Genomic DNA, 16,276 nt, shown 5'->3' on the forward strand with positions numbered 1-16,276 from the left:
TTCTTTACAGGTCTAAATAGAGCATACAGAAGAAACTATATTCTGTAAAGAAATTTCATTTTATACTTCCTTTAGGGTCCATTGTTTATGTGTGTGTGTGTGTGTGTGTGTGTGTGTGCGGAGGGGGGGAGTGCTTCTGTGTGTGTGTGTGGGGGGGGGGGGGGGGGGGTCGTGACCTATGACCAAAAATGAAATAAAAATGAATTTCAACAGCGAGATTCCCTGACTACACAAGAAATGGGGAATAGTGAATTGAACTCGTTACAATTTTCCTTTCCAACACGGCCCGATAGCTGGGGCCATATCTGGGTTAGTTAGGTTAGTTAGTCACCGCCATATCTCTCTAGAAAGCGCTGCGTAAATATGCACAGGCGTCGTGCGTCCACTTGGCGGGCGATCATCAACAGCAACCCACCCCCAAAAAACAAAACCCAAACACATTTTAAACACATGTTTTTTTTAAACGAGGTTGCTCACAAGCCCGTTTTCAGCTCAAAGTATTCAAAGGCAGAAGTTGTTATCAGCCTGTTTGTTTCAACGATAAAGTGTTTCAGTCCCTCGGACAGCGACCACGGGGAAGATTCCTGCTCTCTCAACTAAATCCTTCAAACTTTGAATCAAAATTTTGTTCATTCTTTTCCACGCAAACGTAAAAGAAAAGTCGATGAATGCGCTCAGCCTATAGTACAATACAATATATTTTATTAAGCGGGACATATAGGGATTTTTCTATTATTTCCACAATGTACATTTAGTGAGCAACGTCACTGAACATCAGTCAAAGCTACGCAGATTCCGAAATGTCGAACACACAATATTGTGAATATGTATTTAATAAACTGTATAACTATTTTTTCTCAAATAAAAGGGCTGTAGTTCATCTTCGGTGGCTGAAATATGTCGCCTTTTTTAAAAACTCTTTTAATAAACTCTTCGGTGGCCTACATTTGGCTTATTTTCAGTAGCATCCAAACGCAACACCATTGACATCACACAAAAAAAAAACATAAAGTTCCACTCGTGCAAAAGAATTGCCTTGGGTGTGACAAAAACACCTGTCTGGTTGTCCATAATTCCACGGCTTATTTCATCTGGACGGAAACCATATATTCTTTAAGGCTATACAAACATAAAATAAAGCATGAATACGCGGTCTGTCCAGGACATCAATTCTTGTTCTCATTATTTTCTCCCGTGTCCGTTTCTCCTTGATGCCCCCCGGTTGTTTACTGGCAGAGTTTGTTTCCACAAGCAAGAAAAAAATTCCACATACCAGACAAGTGCGCGCCACTGGCCGATCGATACGTTTAATCATCCAGATTGCGTAAAAGTTGATGGATTTGATTATATGAATCTCCAAGGAAACGTTTTGACTAAGATAGCAGAGGACTGTGGGTATACAGATATTCTTCGGCTTCCTTGGCAGACAGTTAAGTTCAAAATAAATGTCATGTGTTTGACTTTGTGTTCCTCGTCGTGAGTTCCGTGCGACGGTGGGGCATCGCGCACCGGATTATAAAGGAAAGACTAGAAAGCCTGAGAAGGTGGAGTATTTCCATCCGCCCATTAAGGTGCCGCGTTCCAGCTTCAGATAGACCCGGTCCTCCCGCTCCACCATCAGCAGTACTCCGTTGCTGGCCGCCTCTCTCGTCACGTCCTGGTCCCCTGCGAACGCTGATATAACCGGATAATCATTCTGCATCAGGTTCACCTAAAGGAGAGCGGAGACGTAGCGGGTTAAGTGGAGTGGTCTTATCACTTCTAAAGTGCCATCGTGAACGTCTCTTTCATAACTTCTCACCTGTATGGTTTGTCTGTTGTACACCTTCACAACGTGAAAGCTGAAACTATAGATCCCCCTCCGCGGAGCTTGGAAAACACTTGTTTTCAGATCAAAATGGTTCCCGATATTGACTAAAACCTGTGACCAAAAAGGGCGCAAGATGAGAAATAATGCGTTTTTATTCCACCTTCATGGTTCACTTCATCTGACAGCCATGTTTAACACATACAGTGTTTGACTGTGGCCTGCACTGCCTACGGAGGTGTTCAAATCATATTCCGGTCGGATTTTTCTTTTTTTTTTTTAAAGAATTTCGGTCAAAATTTTGGGGTGTTTCCTTTTCAGGCCACAGTCCGAAAAGCTTCAACCTACAAATTGCAATCAAAAACCAAATCTGTAATGTTAGCTCAGCCCAGAGCCAAGACGCACATCAAAATGATTCTGCGGTGCATCTCCAAATTGTGCCAATTACGCACAACTTTAAAGAAAGCGCTTTCGCGTCATGGCTCAGATATCACAGACCTTAACTACGATGCTTTGTCCACTAAATATGAACTTAATCAAGGAGGTTCTTTTTTCTGGATTGTACTATTTACAAATCTGCAGATTAGAAACGATAAATCAGTAAATGATGGCTGTATTTCATAAGGTCAAGAGAAAGCCCAACCTGGTCAAAGTAGATGGTCATGGACGTGTTGCTCATCTCTGACGGCTCATGGTTGGTCCCGCGCACGGCGGAAAAAGCCACCTTTGCCCCAGCGGAGCGCACTGAAATGCCCAGTGAGGAGGTGACCCCGCCGTCCGAAGACGGGTTCGAGTCACACACGACGAGACACTTTCCTTCCAGGACGATGGGCTCCGTGTCGTTCTGGCCGAGGCAGAAAGCAACGCCGCATCCCAAGAGGAGTGTCAGAGCCAGCATGGCACAGGGTCCCGGACAGCGCACGGGCACCATGGTCGGATCACTGATCCCTTCCGCACAAACCGATAGCCCCTTTGAGGTTTGTTATAGCACTCGATCAACGGGTCCAGACTTACTCCTTTCTCCTCTTCGTTCCGTTTTCTCTCTTCCTCTCTCTGTGGTTCTCTCTCACTCTCTCAAACACCCCCTGACACACAGACGCACTCAGACCGGCTGAGACTCCCCTCCCTCCTGCGCGTCTTAGTCGATTTTGGGGGAGTATTCAGGCGCTTGTGGTTAGAAATCCTGTTAAATGAGGATGTAAATTGATATGAGGTTTCATGTCAGACAACACCGAAAATCCTTTTTTGTTTAGTTAAGAAAGCTGTGCGTAATATTTTCATGTAAAATATTTTTTCTCTTTCTAATTAAAAAAAACTCGTATGAAATATATATTTGCAATCTTTTATTAATCTGATTGTATAAAATGCTTGGTGAAATGCTGTGATCTTGCCGTTAAATCCCACTTTGTTTCAAATTACCAATCGCTTTAACCTAATGTCCAACAAAAATGAAATACTTTTCAGGTATTTCTTGTAAATAATGAATCAAAATTCGTGTTCAAAAGATTTTCTAAGACCCACCTGTGCTCTCCATCCCGCTGGTACGCGCACGCACTGTCTCCCGCAGACTGTGAAGTGAGCGCTCAGATCACTGGTGCTAAAAAGCAACACTCTCTGGGCTCCCTTTCGAGGGACAAACTCACGCCCATTCTCTGCATGCGTGCGCTGCCAGCGAGAGTCCTCCAAGGGTGCCCACAGTGGAGGAGCACACGCGTGGACTGATCGGGTTTGTTTACGCATTAATTAGTTCGGCGTTGGACGCTTAGGGGGCCCCATGAGAGCACAGAGATCTCCTGCTCTCTTGGTCCGTCATTTATATGCTGGGATTCTCTTATATTTCTCTCTGAATAATCTTAAACGAGGGGGAGTTACCTTGCCATGGCATGTCACATTCGACATGCATGTACATATTCCTCATTTGGGACTTCAAGCGACAATTTTATGAGTTCAATTAAGATCTTTGTGCGACACCCAGTGGTAGCTTTTATTACTACATCGTGAGTTTAGAATTAAAAACATCACCAAAAATCCAAATATAAGCCATTAAAAATGTCTACTTTCTGTGATCAGCATGTTTTATTCATAGATGTACACCGGTGGATCAGTAGAATATTCCAAATGCACATCACACTTAACTAAGCATGCCATTGATCAATTGAAAGCAGGTGAAACTTCTGAAAATACCCACTACAACTGACCTGCACCTCTCCATAGCATCCTTTCTTTTCCAATTCATGCTATGTCACAAGCCTTTGAAGGGCTATGTAGCAGGGCCTTATCAGTGCTCTGAGCAGCTGAACTGTCTGCAAGTGGGCTTCAAAGAAAGTGAACCCTCATGCTAGACCTTTAACAAGCTGTCATTTGGCCAGTTAAGTATACTGGTGGCATTATTCAAGGCCTGACACATTGAAGGGCAAAGTATGGTCTTGGACATCATCAGGGTTATGAAGATTTGCCAGGGAGAGACTAATATACTGTATAACATCTTTGTAAATTCATTCACAAAATAAATAGTGCACACTTTATTTAAACCAAATCTCAGTGAGTCACACTAATCCTTCGCCCCTTTTCCCACCACCATTTGACAAATCTTGCACTGTCACATCTGACTGACAAACCATGCAGAAGAGTGACATCAGGTATCCGAGAGCCACAGCTGACCTCGGGCCTGCGAAGGGACATGCAGCCACAAAAATCATCAAATGTCAAACTTGCAGAGGGAGGAGATGTGGCCTAAATGGCATAACCATACCAGTCTCTGCCATTGCCCTGAAAGGGGTTTCTCTTCCATCAGGCAGGCTGATTGGCCAGACTGACAGGAGCGTTATGGTTATTTTCCCTGACAGCCAGCAGAGCCTGCCGGCATCCTGAAAAGGGGAGGTCGATCATGTGATGGGTCTCAAGAGCGACATCTTCTTCATTGCAAATATGGGAGCTTATCATCTACAAAGGCAAATTTTGCATTGTCATTTTTATTTTCCAAAATGAATCAGTGTGTTCAAGGTTCCAGTCCTCTCCCCTATGCTAATGCCACCATATGTCTCACAAGGTCTAAAATATCCACTAAAGTGGTTTGTGTCCATCTGTCCGCTCGTCCATCTGCTCGTGTGCGATGAGAAGCGAATGTTTTGAAATGGGGTCAAACTCCTAAACAAGTTAAGTGTATTTCTCCAGCAGAGCACTGGAGTAAACGTCAGAGCTACGGATTTGTTTCATGTCTCCTGTTTCATCAAGAAGTTGTGACCTCTATCTGAGCATAACAAGGCAGGAAAGTAGCTTCAGTCTTCCCCATTTGGCTTTTACACACCCAGAAAAAGGTTAAAGCAGGTGGTGGTAAAGTGTTTGTGTTCATTTAGTCTGCAGGTGTGAGGAACATCACATAGGATATATGCTGAAGGAATTTGATAGTGATTCTTCTGATAAAAAAGTAAAAAAATAAAATAAAATGGTTAAAATACATTTGTCATTGTTTGTGGGGCTACACAACACATCACAAATCTTTTGATGTTAAATATCCAACATCCAAAATAAACACATTACAAAGACTGCTGGATATGCAGTGCTATGGCATTCCACGTTTCATGCACGCACGCTTTGCACTGTTGCCCTTTTGTTGCGGGTCTGGGACGTACATCCCTGCACAGACCTGTGCAAATAGTGACCAGGCAATGGGCCCAGAAGATTAGAGGGATATGTTGAACAGTGACGCTCAGTCTTTTTGTAAAATGTTTTCTAGAATTCCAAAGCCATTGCAAAATAGATAGAAAGGCGTCCATCTGATGTAAAGAACAGAAGATGCTGACCCAAACGTCGGCTCCTTCGTCTTTGATCAGTGACAGTTTTGTCTCAGAGATTCTGGTTCATATTTACTAAAAACAAAGATTTCCTCTGATCATGTTTCCCAGATATGTGCTTCTGACCCATGTTTTTCCTGGTCTAACAGCCAGAAACACAGCGATAATTGTTTTCCACAACAGCTTTGGAGATTTACCTGCCTCCAATAGGATGGCTCCATGAAAACCTTTTTTTGTGACGGGTATGGTATGGACCCAAGTGCAGTACACAACAGGCAAAGAACTGATGATCAGTCAACTGGTTTATTAACTGCAATCTGGCAAACAAAGAACAGTTCGAGGGCGGGGCAGTGGACTTGGTCGAGGCAGGCAAAAGTTCAGTAACCGGGAGGCAGGCAGAATCAGGCAAACAATCCAGAGGGAGACCGGCTGAGCTCGTGGTCAAAACAGAAGACAGAGTTAATTTACCGGGGGTCAGGCAGAACAGGCAGGTCGTAAACAGGCAGGGTCGATTCCGGGAAGACAGGCAGGTAAACGTTGGTCATGCATAGCAGAGACAATCTGGCACCGAGTGAGTCTGAGGCTGGAGAATATATACTGGTAGGTGAACTGATGGATGAGTGAGGGCAGGTGTGTGATCAGTGACTGAGGGCAGGTGTGTGATCAGTGACTGAGGGCAGGTGTGTGATCAGTGACTGAGGGCAGGTGTGTGATCAGTGGGTGTGGTGTGAGCAGGGGAGTGGAAAAGAACTGAGTCCATGGGCTGGAGCAGAGTGTGACAGAACCCCCCCCTCAAGGGACGGCTCCCGACGTCCCCAAAAAGTCCCATGAGCCAGGGTGGGAGGAGGGGGAAACTGGAAGGCGGGTTAGAATTCCTGAGAGGAGGACAAGGTCACCTGCAGATCTCCCGTCTGCGACCGGGAATCCTCCTCTAGCTCAGGAGCAGCAGTAGGGCCGACAGCACGCACCCCTCGACGAGGGAAGCCCCTGATCATGTCGTAAGAGGGCTGATCAGGATGCTGCCGATGAAAGTCACGGAGGAGCTGTCGGTCCAAAATGTGACAAGCAGGAACCCAAGATCTTTCCTCTGGGCCATAATCCTCCCAGTCGACGAGATACTGCAGGCCTCTGCCACGAGCACGGGAGCGGATGATGCGGCGCACAGCATAGGTGAGTCCCCCATCGACGAAGCGAGGAGGAGGCGGTGGAGGAGCAGCAGGCACCAGAGGGCTCTCTCGGACAGGCTTGACCCTGGACACATGGAAGGTTGGGTGAACCCTCATGGACCGGGGAAGTTTGAGCCTGACTGCCACAGGATTGATTATTCTTTCGATGGGGAACGGTCCGATGAACTTGGGAGCCAGCTTGTTGGACTCCACCCGCAGTGGAAGGTCCCGGGTGGAGAGCCAGACCTTCTGGCCCACCTGATATTCTGGAGCTTGGGAACGATGACGGTTGGCAGCAGAGGAGTAGCGGCCAGCAGTCTTGAGGAGGGAGGCTCTGGCTCGGGCCCAGGTCCGACGACAGCGATGGAGGAAGGCTTGAAGGGACGGGCAAGAGGCCTCCTTCTCCAGGGCTGGGAAGAGGGGTGGCTGATACCCATAGGCACACTGGAAAGGAGACAGGCCTGTGGCAGAGCTTGTCAAAGTGTTGTGAGCATATTCCACCCACAACAGCTGCTGGGACCAGGAAGATGGGTTCTGGGACACAGTACACCGAAGGGCTGTCTCCATCTGTTGGTTCACTCTTTCAGTCTGGCCATTGGATTGAGGGTGGAACCCTGATGACAGACTCGGCGTGGCTCCCAGCAATCTGCAGAACTCCTGCCAGAACACGGAAGAGAACTGGGGTCCCCTGTCTGAGACCACATCCACAGGAATTCCGTGGAGACGGAAGACATGGTCGAGGAGGAGTTGGGCCGTCTCTTTAGCTGATGGAAGCTTGGGTAAGGGGACGAAGTGAGCCATCTTGGAGAAGCGATCCACGATTGCAAGTATGGCCGTCTTCCCCTCAGATGGTGGCAGACCAGTGACAAAGTCTATAGAAATGTGTGACCAGGGACGATGCGGCACAGGAAGTGGCTGTAGAAGACCGGACGGGGCCTGATGAGAAGACTGTTCCGGTTGCAGGTAGGGCAGGCATTGCCATATTCCCGGGTGTCCTCCTCTAACGAGGGCCACCAGAAGCGTTGCTGGAGGAAGTCACAGGTTCTCTGGATCCCTGGATGACAGGAAACCCTAGAGGCATGAGCCCACTGGAGCACTTCTGACCTTAGGGTTGCAGGCACATGCAGGCAATCTGGAGGGCAAGCAGTGGGACCAGCCTCCCCCTCTGTAGAGGTTCTCACCCTCTCCTCGATCTCCCACGTCAGGGATGCGACAACACAAGGAGACGGTAGAATGGTGTCTGCAGAGGTAGCTTCATCCCCCTCCCTCTGAAACTGGCGTGACAATGCGTCTGGTTTGACATTTCGGGAGCCGGGTCTGTAGGAGAGGGAGAAATCAAACCTGGTGAAGAAGAGGGCCCATCGTGCCTGTCGGGAGTTGAGCCTCTTTGCCATCTGAATGTATTCCAGGTTCTTGTGATCAGTCCAAACTAAGAAGGGCTGCTTAGTCCCTTCAAGCCAGTGTCGCCACTCCTCCAGGGCCAGCTTGACAGCCAGAAGCTCCCGATTGCCAATGTCATAATTTCTCTCGGCCGGTGAAAGACGCTGAGAGAAGAAGGCACATGGATGGAGTCTCTGGTCACCTGCTGCTCGCTGAGACAGGACTGCACCCACTCCAACGTCGGAAGCATCCACCTCAACAACGAACTGTCGTTCAATCACCGGGACCTGGAGGATGGGTGCTGAGCTGAACCGGTTCTTCAGGGTCTGGAAGGCAGAGTCTGCAGCGTGGGACCAGCGGAAGGGACTCTTGGGGGAGGTCAACATGGTGAGGGGAGCAGCAATGGAGCTGTAGTTCCGGATGAAGCGTCGATAAAAGTTTGCAAAACCCAGGAAACGCTGCAGTTGCTTACGGGTCTCCGGAACTGGCCAGGACTTTACCGCCTCCACCTTAGCCGGATCCATCTCCAGACGTCCCTCGGCCACAATGTAGTCAAGAAAGGCCACCGACTGGGTGTGGAACTCACACTTCTCGACCTTGACGAACAGCGAATTCTCCAGGAGACGCTGCAACACCGTCCTGACATGGTGAATGTGATCCTCAAGGCAGGTGGAGAAGATAAGAATGTTGTCCAAGTAGACAAACACATATTTGTTGATCATGTCCCGGAGGACATCATTCACCAAGGCTTGGAAGACAGCGGGGGCATTGGTGAGACCGAATGGCATCACCAAATATTCATAATGGCCAGTGGGGGTGTTGAAGGCCATCTTCCACTCGTCCCCCTCCCTGATGCGTACGAGGTGGTAGGCATTACGAAGGTCAAGCTTGGTGAAGATCTTGGCCCCTTGAAGTAGCTCATAGGCAGAGGAAATGAGTGGTAGGGGATACCGGTTCTTGATTGTGATGTCGTTGAGACCCCGGTAATCGATGCAAGGGCGCAGGGTCTTGTCCTTGTCCACAAAGAAGAATCCTGCCCCTGCAGGGGATGAAGAAGGGCGTATGATTCCTGCAGCCAGGGAGTCCTTAATATAGCTCTCCATGGCCTCCCGCTCTGGACCAGACAGAGAGTAGAGGCGCCCCTTAGGAGGTGACGTGCCAGGCTTCAGATCAATACCGCAGTCATAAGGGCGGTGGGGGGGCAGCGAGGTAGCTCTGGTTTTACTGAACACCTCCCTGAGGTCGTAGTACTCCGCAGGGACTCTGGCCAGGTCCAGGCAGGTGCTGGGGAGCGTAGTCTGGCGCGGCATTGATGCATCCCAAAGGCAGACCTAGTGGCAGAAGCCGCTCCAGCTGGGGATAGTGGCTGTGGTCCAGTCGACATGCGTGTTGTGTTTGCGGAGCCATGGAAAGCCCAGGATCAGAGGAATGTTGGATGAGGGCAGGAGAAGAAACTGGATGGTCTCATGATGGTTACCAGAAATCAGCATGTGAACAGGGGCAGTCTGGTGGGCAACCGTTCCCAGAAGATGACCATCCATGGCCCTGGCAGGAATCGGTGGGTTGAGGGGAATCCTCTCTAGCCCGAGTTGCATGGCCAACCCCTCGGCCATAATATTGCCATCAGAACCAGAGTCAATGAAGGTGGCCAGGGTGTGAGAGTCATCGGCGAGAAGAAACTTGCCTAGAAAAACGGGGCGTTTAATCTGAGGGGAAGATTTTACTCCCACATGACTCACCAGGACTTCCCCATTTACTGGTGAGCTCTGCCTTTTAACGGACAGAGAGAGATAAAATGTTCATGTTGCCCGCAGTACATACAGAGGTTCCCCCTCTGGCGACGCTCCTCTGGTGTGAGTCTGGTGCGACCCAGTTGCATCGGTTCTGGGTCAGCAGGAACAGGGGCTGAAGCGGAGGGGAAATTCAGGCAGTGAGCTGCCATGGACGGTGCGGGGTTCTGTCTCCTTTCTCTTCTCCGGGCCCTGACACGGAGATCCAGTCGAGTGCTGAGCTCGATGAGTTCATCCAGTGAGGCAGGTAGAGGGTAAGAAACCAGTTCGTCCTTGATATATTCTGCTAAACCATGCAGAAAGGCATCCCGGAGTGCAGCCAGGTTCCAGTCACTCTGACGAGCCTTGGTCCGGAAGTCGATGGAGTAATCTGCCACGGACTGATTCCCCTGCCGTATGGAGAGGAGCGCCAAAGTGCCATCTGGACCTGCAGCTCCCAGCCCAAAGACCTTGCGCAGCTCCTCCGAGAAGGCCCGGAATGAAGCACAGGCAGGAGTCTGCCTCTCCCACTCTGCAGTTCCCCAGAGGAGAGCTCTTCCTGTCAGGTTGCTGATGACGTATGCCACCTTGGCTCCCTCTGTGGCAAATGTGTGTGGCTGCAGACTGAAGAGCAGAGAACAGGAAGTCAGGAAGGGACGACAGAGCTTGGGATCCCCATTGTAGCGCTCTGGGGCCCCCAGCCAGGGTTCTGATATCATCCTCGGCAGCGCTGGAATGGGAGCAGGAGGTGGAGGTGCTGGTGCAGAGACGATGGCCTCTGCAGAGGAAAGGGTGGAGGTCAGCTGTTGCAGTTGAGCTGTGAGGGCTGTGATGGCCCTGGCTTGGGCCTCCGCAGCTTGTCGGGCATGGGCAGCCGCCTCCTCCAACCGCTGCTCATGAAGCATGAGTACTCCCTTGATTCTTTCAAACCGATTCCGTGGTGACGGTGGTTCTGCTGGGTCCGTGATTGGCCAGATTGTACTGTGACGGGTATGGTACTGGTGCACCCAAGTGCAGTACACAACAGGCAAAGAACTGATGATCAGTCAACTGGTTTATTAACTGCAATCTGGCAAACAAAGAACAGTTCGAGGGCGGGGCAGTGGACTTGGTCAAGGCAGGCAAAAGTTCAGTAACCGGGAGGCAGGCAGAATCAGGCAAACAATCCAGAGGGAGACCGGCTGAGCTCGTGGTCAAAACAGAAGACAGAGTTAATTTACCGGGGGTCAGGCAGAACAGGCAGGTCGTAAACAGACAGGGTAAATTCCGGGAAGACAGGCATGTAAACGCTGGAAGGTCATGCATAGCAGAGACAATCTGGCACCGAGTGAGTGTGAGGCTGGAGAATATATACTGGTAGGTGAACTGATTGATGAGTGAGGGCAGGTGTGTGATCAGTGACTGAGAGCAGGTGTGTGATCAGTGACTGAGAGCAGGTGTGTGATCAGAGGGTGTGGTGTGAGCAGGGGAGTGGAAAAGAACTGAGTCCATGGGCTGGAGCAGAGTGTGACATTTTTACTATCAACAAAGCATATTTACAGTCAGTAAAAGTCTTTTAAGCATTGAATCTGACGTTATACTTTACTTCTAACGTAGCTCTTTGTGGTACAAGCAATACACCGCAGAGTTTGGAGAGACCAAGAAGCTAAAGCTCGAGTACACAAAGATGCCCGACTGTGCCAGGGACTACTGGAAGCTGAGCTATTTCAAGAGTGTGGCCTCACGTGACCTCGACAGGTGGAGTAGACATCTTCAGCGTGTCAGCTGTCACACGGGGCTGCCCGGTGACATGGAGCTAGTCCTTCGGTGAGACCCAGAAGCCTCATAGTGCTTCCTTGTGCCTGAGACACCAATAGTGTCCACAGAAGAGCACCTCAAACACTTTTTTATATTTCCCAACATATAAAATAGATTGCATCAGCTTTTGCTGTCTTGATATCCTGTGGACGCCACCAGTTTATGAAGGACTCTTTATTGGCAGTTGAGGAGGAGACCCCGGAGACTTTGTTGGGTTAAGTGGAAGAGTATGATGACGACTCCAAATTGAAGCCAATGCAAAAATGAGCAGCGTTTCTGCTGTGTTTCATTGGTTTCCTAAGCTACCGTGGCAATCTCCTCAGATATTGCCACCTTTAGTCCAGCCACTGGTGTGAGAAACAGCTCATTATTCCTCCAGGTATTCCCTCAGTTTAACAACTGGATTGAAGCCGCGGGAACATGTTCGCAGCTGGCAAAACTTTGGTGGCCCTTTGCTGTAAGGAAATGTCAAGGTTAAAGACGGTGGCGGAGAGTTCGGGCTGCCAGCAAATACAGTGCAGTTTGTTCTTTCGTTCTGCACTTAATGACACTTTCTTATTAAAGGCAAGGGAGGAGGTGTCTGTCTGAGCATAGCGTCTGCTCAGGGGTTAGCGAGCAGACAGGAGAGAGCTCCCTTGCTGCTCCCCGACTGCGAGTTCTTGCTGGGTTTTTATAACCTCTGATTACAGGCTGTGCAGAACTCAATTCTGAGTTGTGCGGCAGTTGTGCTGCAGATGGGAAGGTGAAATAATTGTGCTCCTCGCTGAGGCTGTCTGAATTGTTGAAACAAATTACTGAGCCCCCCGCCTCATCTGCAGCATGCACACATCAATCCATGTGCCCCCCCATACAGTTCCTGAGGGCTCCCTGTGGGGGGGTTGTCGGTTAGAGGCATGAAGGAAGGCGGAATTTACTTGGGTAATAATCATTTCGCTGTATCACACACACACGAGGCACGGGGGGAATTCCCCCTGGTCGTCTGCAACCTCCTGGGCTGCTCCAATTTGGAGCTTTGTTCCTCCACTCAATTGATATTGGATGGCGCCTCGGCGAGACACAGTCTTCATCACGGTGGGGGCGACCCTGAATCATAGTTTAGACAGAACTGGATCAGAAGATTTGTCACAACAGCTGGTTGTTGGGTCGCTGCCTGTTATTCCGCTCCTCTGCTCAAAAGAAGGTTTAATCCTTACAGGAATTTTGCAAACATGAACTCAGCTGTGTTGGCTCTGGAGTAGGTCAGCTGAAAGAGATGAGTTGAGAGGCAGCAGGAGGTGGGTAACGTAGAACCCCAATGGCGCAGCATTCTAAGATTATTTTATGGTTTTCAAATCAAATCAAATCAAATCAAAAATTAAATCAATCTTTATTTTTTAGCATCTTTTACAATCAAAATTGTTTCAAGGCACTTTCCAGAATCCCAGGGCCTAACCCCAGACAAGTTTTGAAGCGTTGCCTCAGTGCCAAGAGCTTTCCTCTTCTCTTGCCGCAGAAAGCTGCACATCACCTGGGAGCTGACGGTCTGCGATAACAGTGGACAGAAGACCAGACACAATCTGAGCTGGGCCCGCTTCTGTGGAACCAGTGTGGCACTCTGCTGGGGCGGAGGAGGCCACCTGCCTGACCTGGAGCAGATTTCCAGCTTTCTGCTCCACGGCGTCCAGCGGATCGCCCTCAGGTGCCCGGGCCTGGAGCCGTAAGACAGCGACGGCAGTCCATATCTTAGATTTTCATCTTTCCACCATGGAAAAGCCCCCATTTCTCTCAGGCCGTCCTCTAGGTCCTTCATGGTGGAGGTGAATCTCTCAAAAAGCCTCCAGCTCATCAGCGAGGACAGACTGGTGGAACTCCGCCTGCTGGAGTCTGGCACCGTAGTTGGCCTCTGGAAGGTAAACATGATTCCACGCTGATGTCATCCATAATCTTTAGGGTGGATTCTGCATGTTTTACTCGGCGGCTCTCTGTGCAGAACGAGCAAGCTGTTGCTTTCGTCATGTTCACCCTTCACTTCCATAAGCTGGTGGAAAAAAGCGTCCAGGGATCGTCGCTTTGGTAGGCTGCACATGAGGAGGAACCTTTCATGCATGCGCTCACACGGCGTGCAGAGAATCACCTTCCACTTGTTAAGGCTCAAATCGCTGCGGGATCTAACTGATGCTGCTGATGTGACTCATAATCCCACCCAGCATGGTGGGATCGGAAGCATCAGCATCGCTGTCACCTTATTTTTTGAGTGCAGAGAGCCAACCAGCCTCATTTTTTAATCAAGAGTTTTCATCTCCTGTCCTTCATCAGCCGCACCAACACAGCTGTCTGGACTGTGGACGGGTTTAAGAATATATTTTTATTGCTAAGCTGAAGTGGCATATGTTTCAGTGTGTAATAAATCACTTATGTTCATGTGAAGGTAATAAATTATTGCTATTGATTAGTTCATTTTTTATGGGATTAACATGGGCTATGTCAAAACATCTCTTACCTTCTTTCGGGTTTCTTTTAGAACATATTTAAGCATCCAGATTGAATGGATTGCTGATGTGATGAGTAGTTAAGCAACAATGAAATATAGTACGACCACAGCGCCCCCCTCCGGCGTTTCTGTGAAATGACAACGTTACACTTGTATCCAACAAAAATGTTTTTTTTCCTACTTAGTAAGACTCATCATCACTCACTGCAGCTACTAACATGTTCTTTTCTTCCTGCAGCCCATACACTGAACCCACATTCAAACCCCCTTTTGATGACATCGACCCTGAATATGGTCTCCATGGTTACCAGCTACACTTTGTTCTCCATGACACCGTATGCGAGCTCATGTCTGGAAGCTACTCCAGTCTCTTCTGCAGTAAAGGTAATTTATTTATAACTTTCTCATATTTCAATGATTATGTCTTATCCAGGTCATTCATGATACAGTTTAAAAAAATCTTTCATAATTATCACACCTTTCATTGTCATAAACCTGTTCATGTGTATATTGCTGTATATGTATTGTCTTTATATTTAGATAAACCACTGACTCTCAGATTCATTATTCCAACAGCTCAGATCTGTGATGGCCTGGTTCAGTTGACTGCCATCAACGGCGTTAACCTGGGGCAGCGCACGCTGCTGTCAGGCAACCTTGCCCTCCCCTGGAGGTGTGGTGCCCTGCAGGGCACGGTGCAGGTATGGCAGTCTGCTGTTGGCCGCTGGCACGCTGTGAAAGCATGGGCAACAACATCCTGCATCTTTCAAACTTCTGGTTTTGATTTTAGAATGGTTGCATAATGAGTCTGACGCTCCTGGATGAATTTCATAAACCCTTCTGGTGCGTCAGCTCTCCCATTTCCATTGTGCCGGGCCAGATGCCAGTGCGCAACGACTACGCTGGTGATCCTTTCTTCGCCTGGTATGAGGACTCGGGTGGTAAGGTCGAGATGCAGCTCGCATAGATGGAAAAACAGTTTTCCCTCGTGAGCTTAGTCGTCTTTGTGCCTGTTGGAAAAGTGAACAGACGTTTTGGTCGAGATTACTTAAGCTATGATAGTACCATTTCTGCACCAATTTCTTAAATAATTTGGCAATGTTTTATTTATATAACATGATATCGATTTTAGTGGACAAAAGGCCAGTTGGCAAGAGAGCTGGTGTATCTATTCACTTTAGCTTGTAGCTCATGGCTATATTCAGGCCTCCCTGGATCTGCCTGTCTTAAAATGCATTGAGTTGGTGAGATGTATGATCCATCTTGGGGATCGCAGTCACCATCATTAAAAGAGGTCTGCCACACTGCAGACCCCAAAGCCAGGCTGTCAAATGTATTAACACTGGGGGAATTCATTTTGCAAACTTTTGAATGGCTTCAACCTCATTTTCTTAGCCCTCACAAACATCTGACCAGCAAATCAAACAAGTCTGTGTTCTGTGTGCTTTTACATCCTCCTCCACTGGAAAAAGATTGATAAATCTCTGACCAGACCTGGACAAAAGGTCTCCCTGCACATGTAGAAATGCATTATTAATGAGTAAATTATTAATCATGGGAATCATGCAAGCAGAAATAATACATGGGCTGGGTTTAGAGTCTAGGGATGTGGATATTTATCACCATGACAACTGAATGGAACTTATCTGTTCATACAATAAGATGCTAAGTACAGTAGCTATGTGTATTTAAATAACAGAGCCATTTATCACCCCCACTGCCTCATATTTGAACTGCATGTCTTTTTTTAAGGCCTATTTAAGTATTTTTCTCAGGCTGCAGAATGTGTTGTTCCTATAGAAATGTTCTTGTCCTGCTTTGAATGTTAGCAGTCCCATTAAAGATGCACATCTGTCGTCTTTGCTTGGAGCTTTTACTTCATTTGGCAGTTTTTTTCTTAAATTTCTGCTTTATTATCATTCCACCCCCCCCCCCATATCACAAATTGCCTTTTTTCACCATACACAATTGCTTGATGATAATTGAGTTATGACTCTGATGGAATTAAGGAGTGCGGAGGATGGGCCAACGCTGCTTGTGGCGGTGAAAGAAGCCAGGCCTCTGGCTAATAGGATTTCAAAGACTTCCCCCGT

At 48.3% G+C, this 16,276-nt stretch overlaps 2 protein-coding genes across 2 annotated transcripts; one reads left to right on the top strand and one right to left on the bottom strand.

The window, feature by feature from the left end:
• Window positions 1-682: 682 nt before the first annotated feature.
• Window positions 683-3,587, bottom strand: cbln2b (cerebellin 2b precursor). The gene is made up of 4 exons (XM_003976205.2): window positions 3,329-3,587; window positions 2,451-2,990; window positions 1,802-1,921; window positions 683-1,711 (listed from the first exon to the last, which is right to left on the bottom strand). The coding sequence occupies exons 2-4, from the start codon at window positions 2,736-2,738 to the stop codon at window positions 1,514-1,516; spliced, it is 606 nt and encodes a 201-aa protein (XP_003976254.1). The 5' UTR covers window positions 2,739-2,990; window positions 3,329-3,587; the 3' UTR covers window positions 683-1,513.
• Window positions 3,588-11,235: 7,648 nt separating this feature from the next.
• On the top strand, window positions 11,236-16,001 carry fbxo15 (F-box protein 15). The gene is made up of 7 exons (XM_029842931.1): window positions 11,236-11,272; window positions 11,513-11,722; window positions 13,206-13,602; window positions 13,683-13,765; window positions 14,422-14,567; window positions 14,760-14,884; window positions 14,974-16,001. The coding sequence occupies exons 3-7, from the start codon at window positions 13,501-13,503 to the stop codon at window positions 15,148-15,150; spliced, it is 633 nt and encodes a 210-aa protein (XP_029698791.1). The 5' UTR covers window positions 11,236-11,272; window positions 11,513-11,722; window positions 13,206-13,500; the 3' UTR covers window positions 15,151-16,001.
• The last annotated feature ends 275 nt before the right edge of the window (window positions 16,002-16,276 follow it).

The sequence above is a fragment of the Takifugu rubripes genome, chromosome 10 (genome assembly GCF_901000725.2).
Source record: "Takifugu rubripes chromosome 10, fTakRub1.2, whole genome shotgun sequence".
Taxonomy (NCBI): Eukaryota; Metazoa; Chordata; class Actinopteri; order Tetraodontiformes; family Tetraodontidae; genus Takifugu; species Takifugu rubripes.

Excerpts from the sequence above, each read along its gene's own strand:
- fbxo15 (XM_029842931.1), top strand. The coding sequence starts at position 13,501 with ATGGTGGAGGTGAATCTCTCAAAAAGCCTCCAGCTCATCAGCGAGGAC. Across the intron at positions 14,568-14,759 it reads CAGTCTCTTCTGCAGTAAAG|CTCAGATCTGTGATGGCCTG; the intron begins GTAATTTATTTA and ends TTATTCCAACAG. Across the intron at positions 14,885-14,973 it reads CCCTGCAGGGCACGGTGCAG|AATGGTTGCATAATGAGTCT; the intron begins GTATGGCAGTCT and ends TTTTGATTTTAG.
- cbln2b (XM_003976205.2), bottom strand. The coding sequence starts at position 2,738 with ATGGTGCCCGTGCGCTGTCCGGGACCCTGTGCCATGCTGGCTCTGACA. Across the intron at positions 1,922-2,450 it reads TGACCATCTACTTTGACCAG|GTTTTAGTCAATATCGGGAA; the intron begins GTTGGGCTTTCT and ends TTTTGGTCACAG. Across the intron at positions 1,712-1,801 it reads ACAACAGACAAACCATACAG|GTGAACCTGATGCAGAATGA; the intron begins GTGAGAAGTTAT and ends GCTCTCCTTTAG.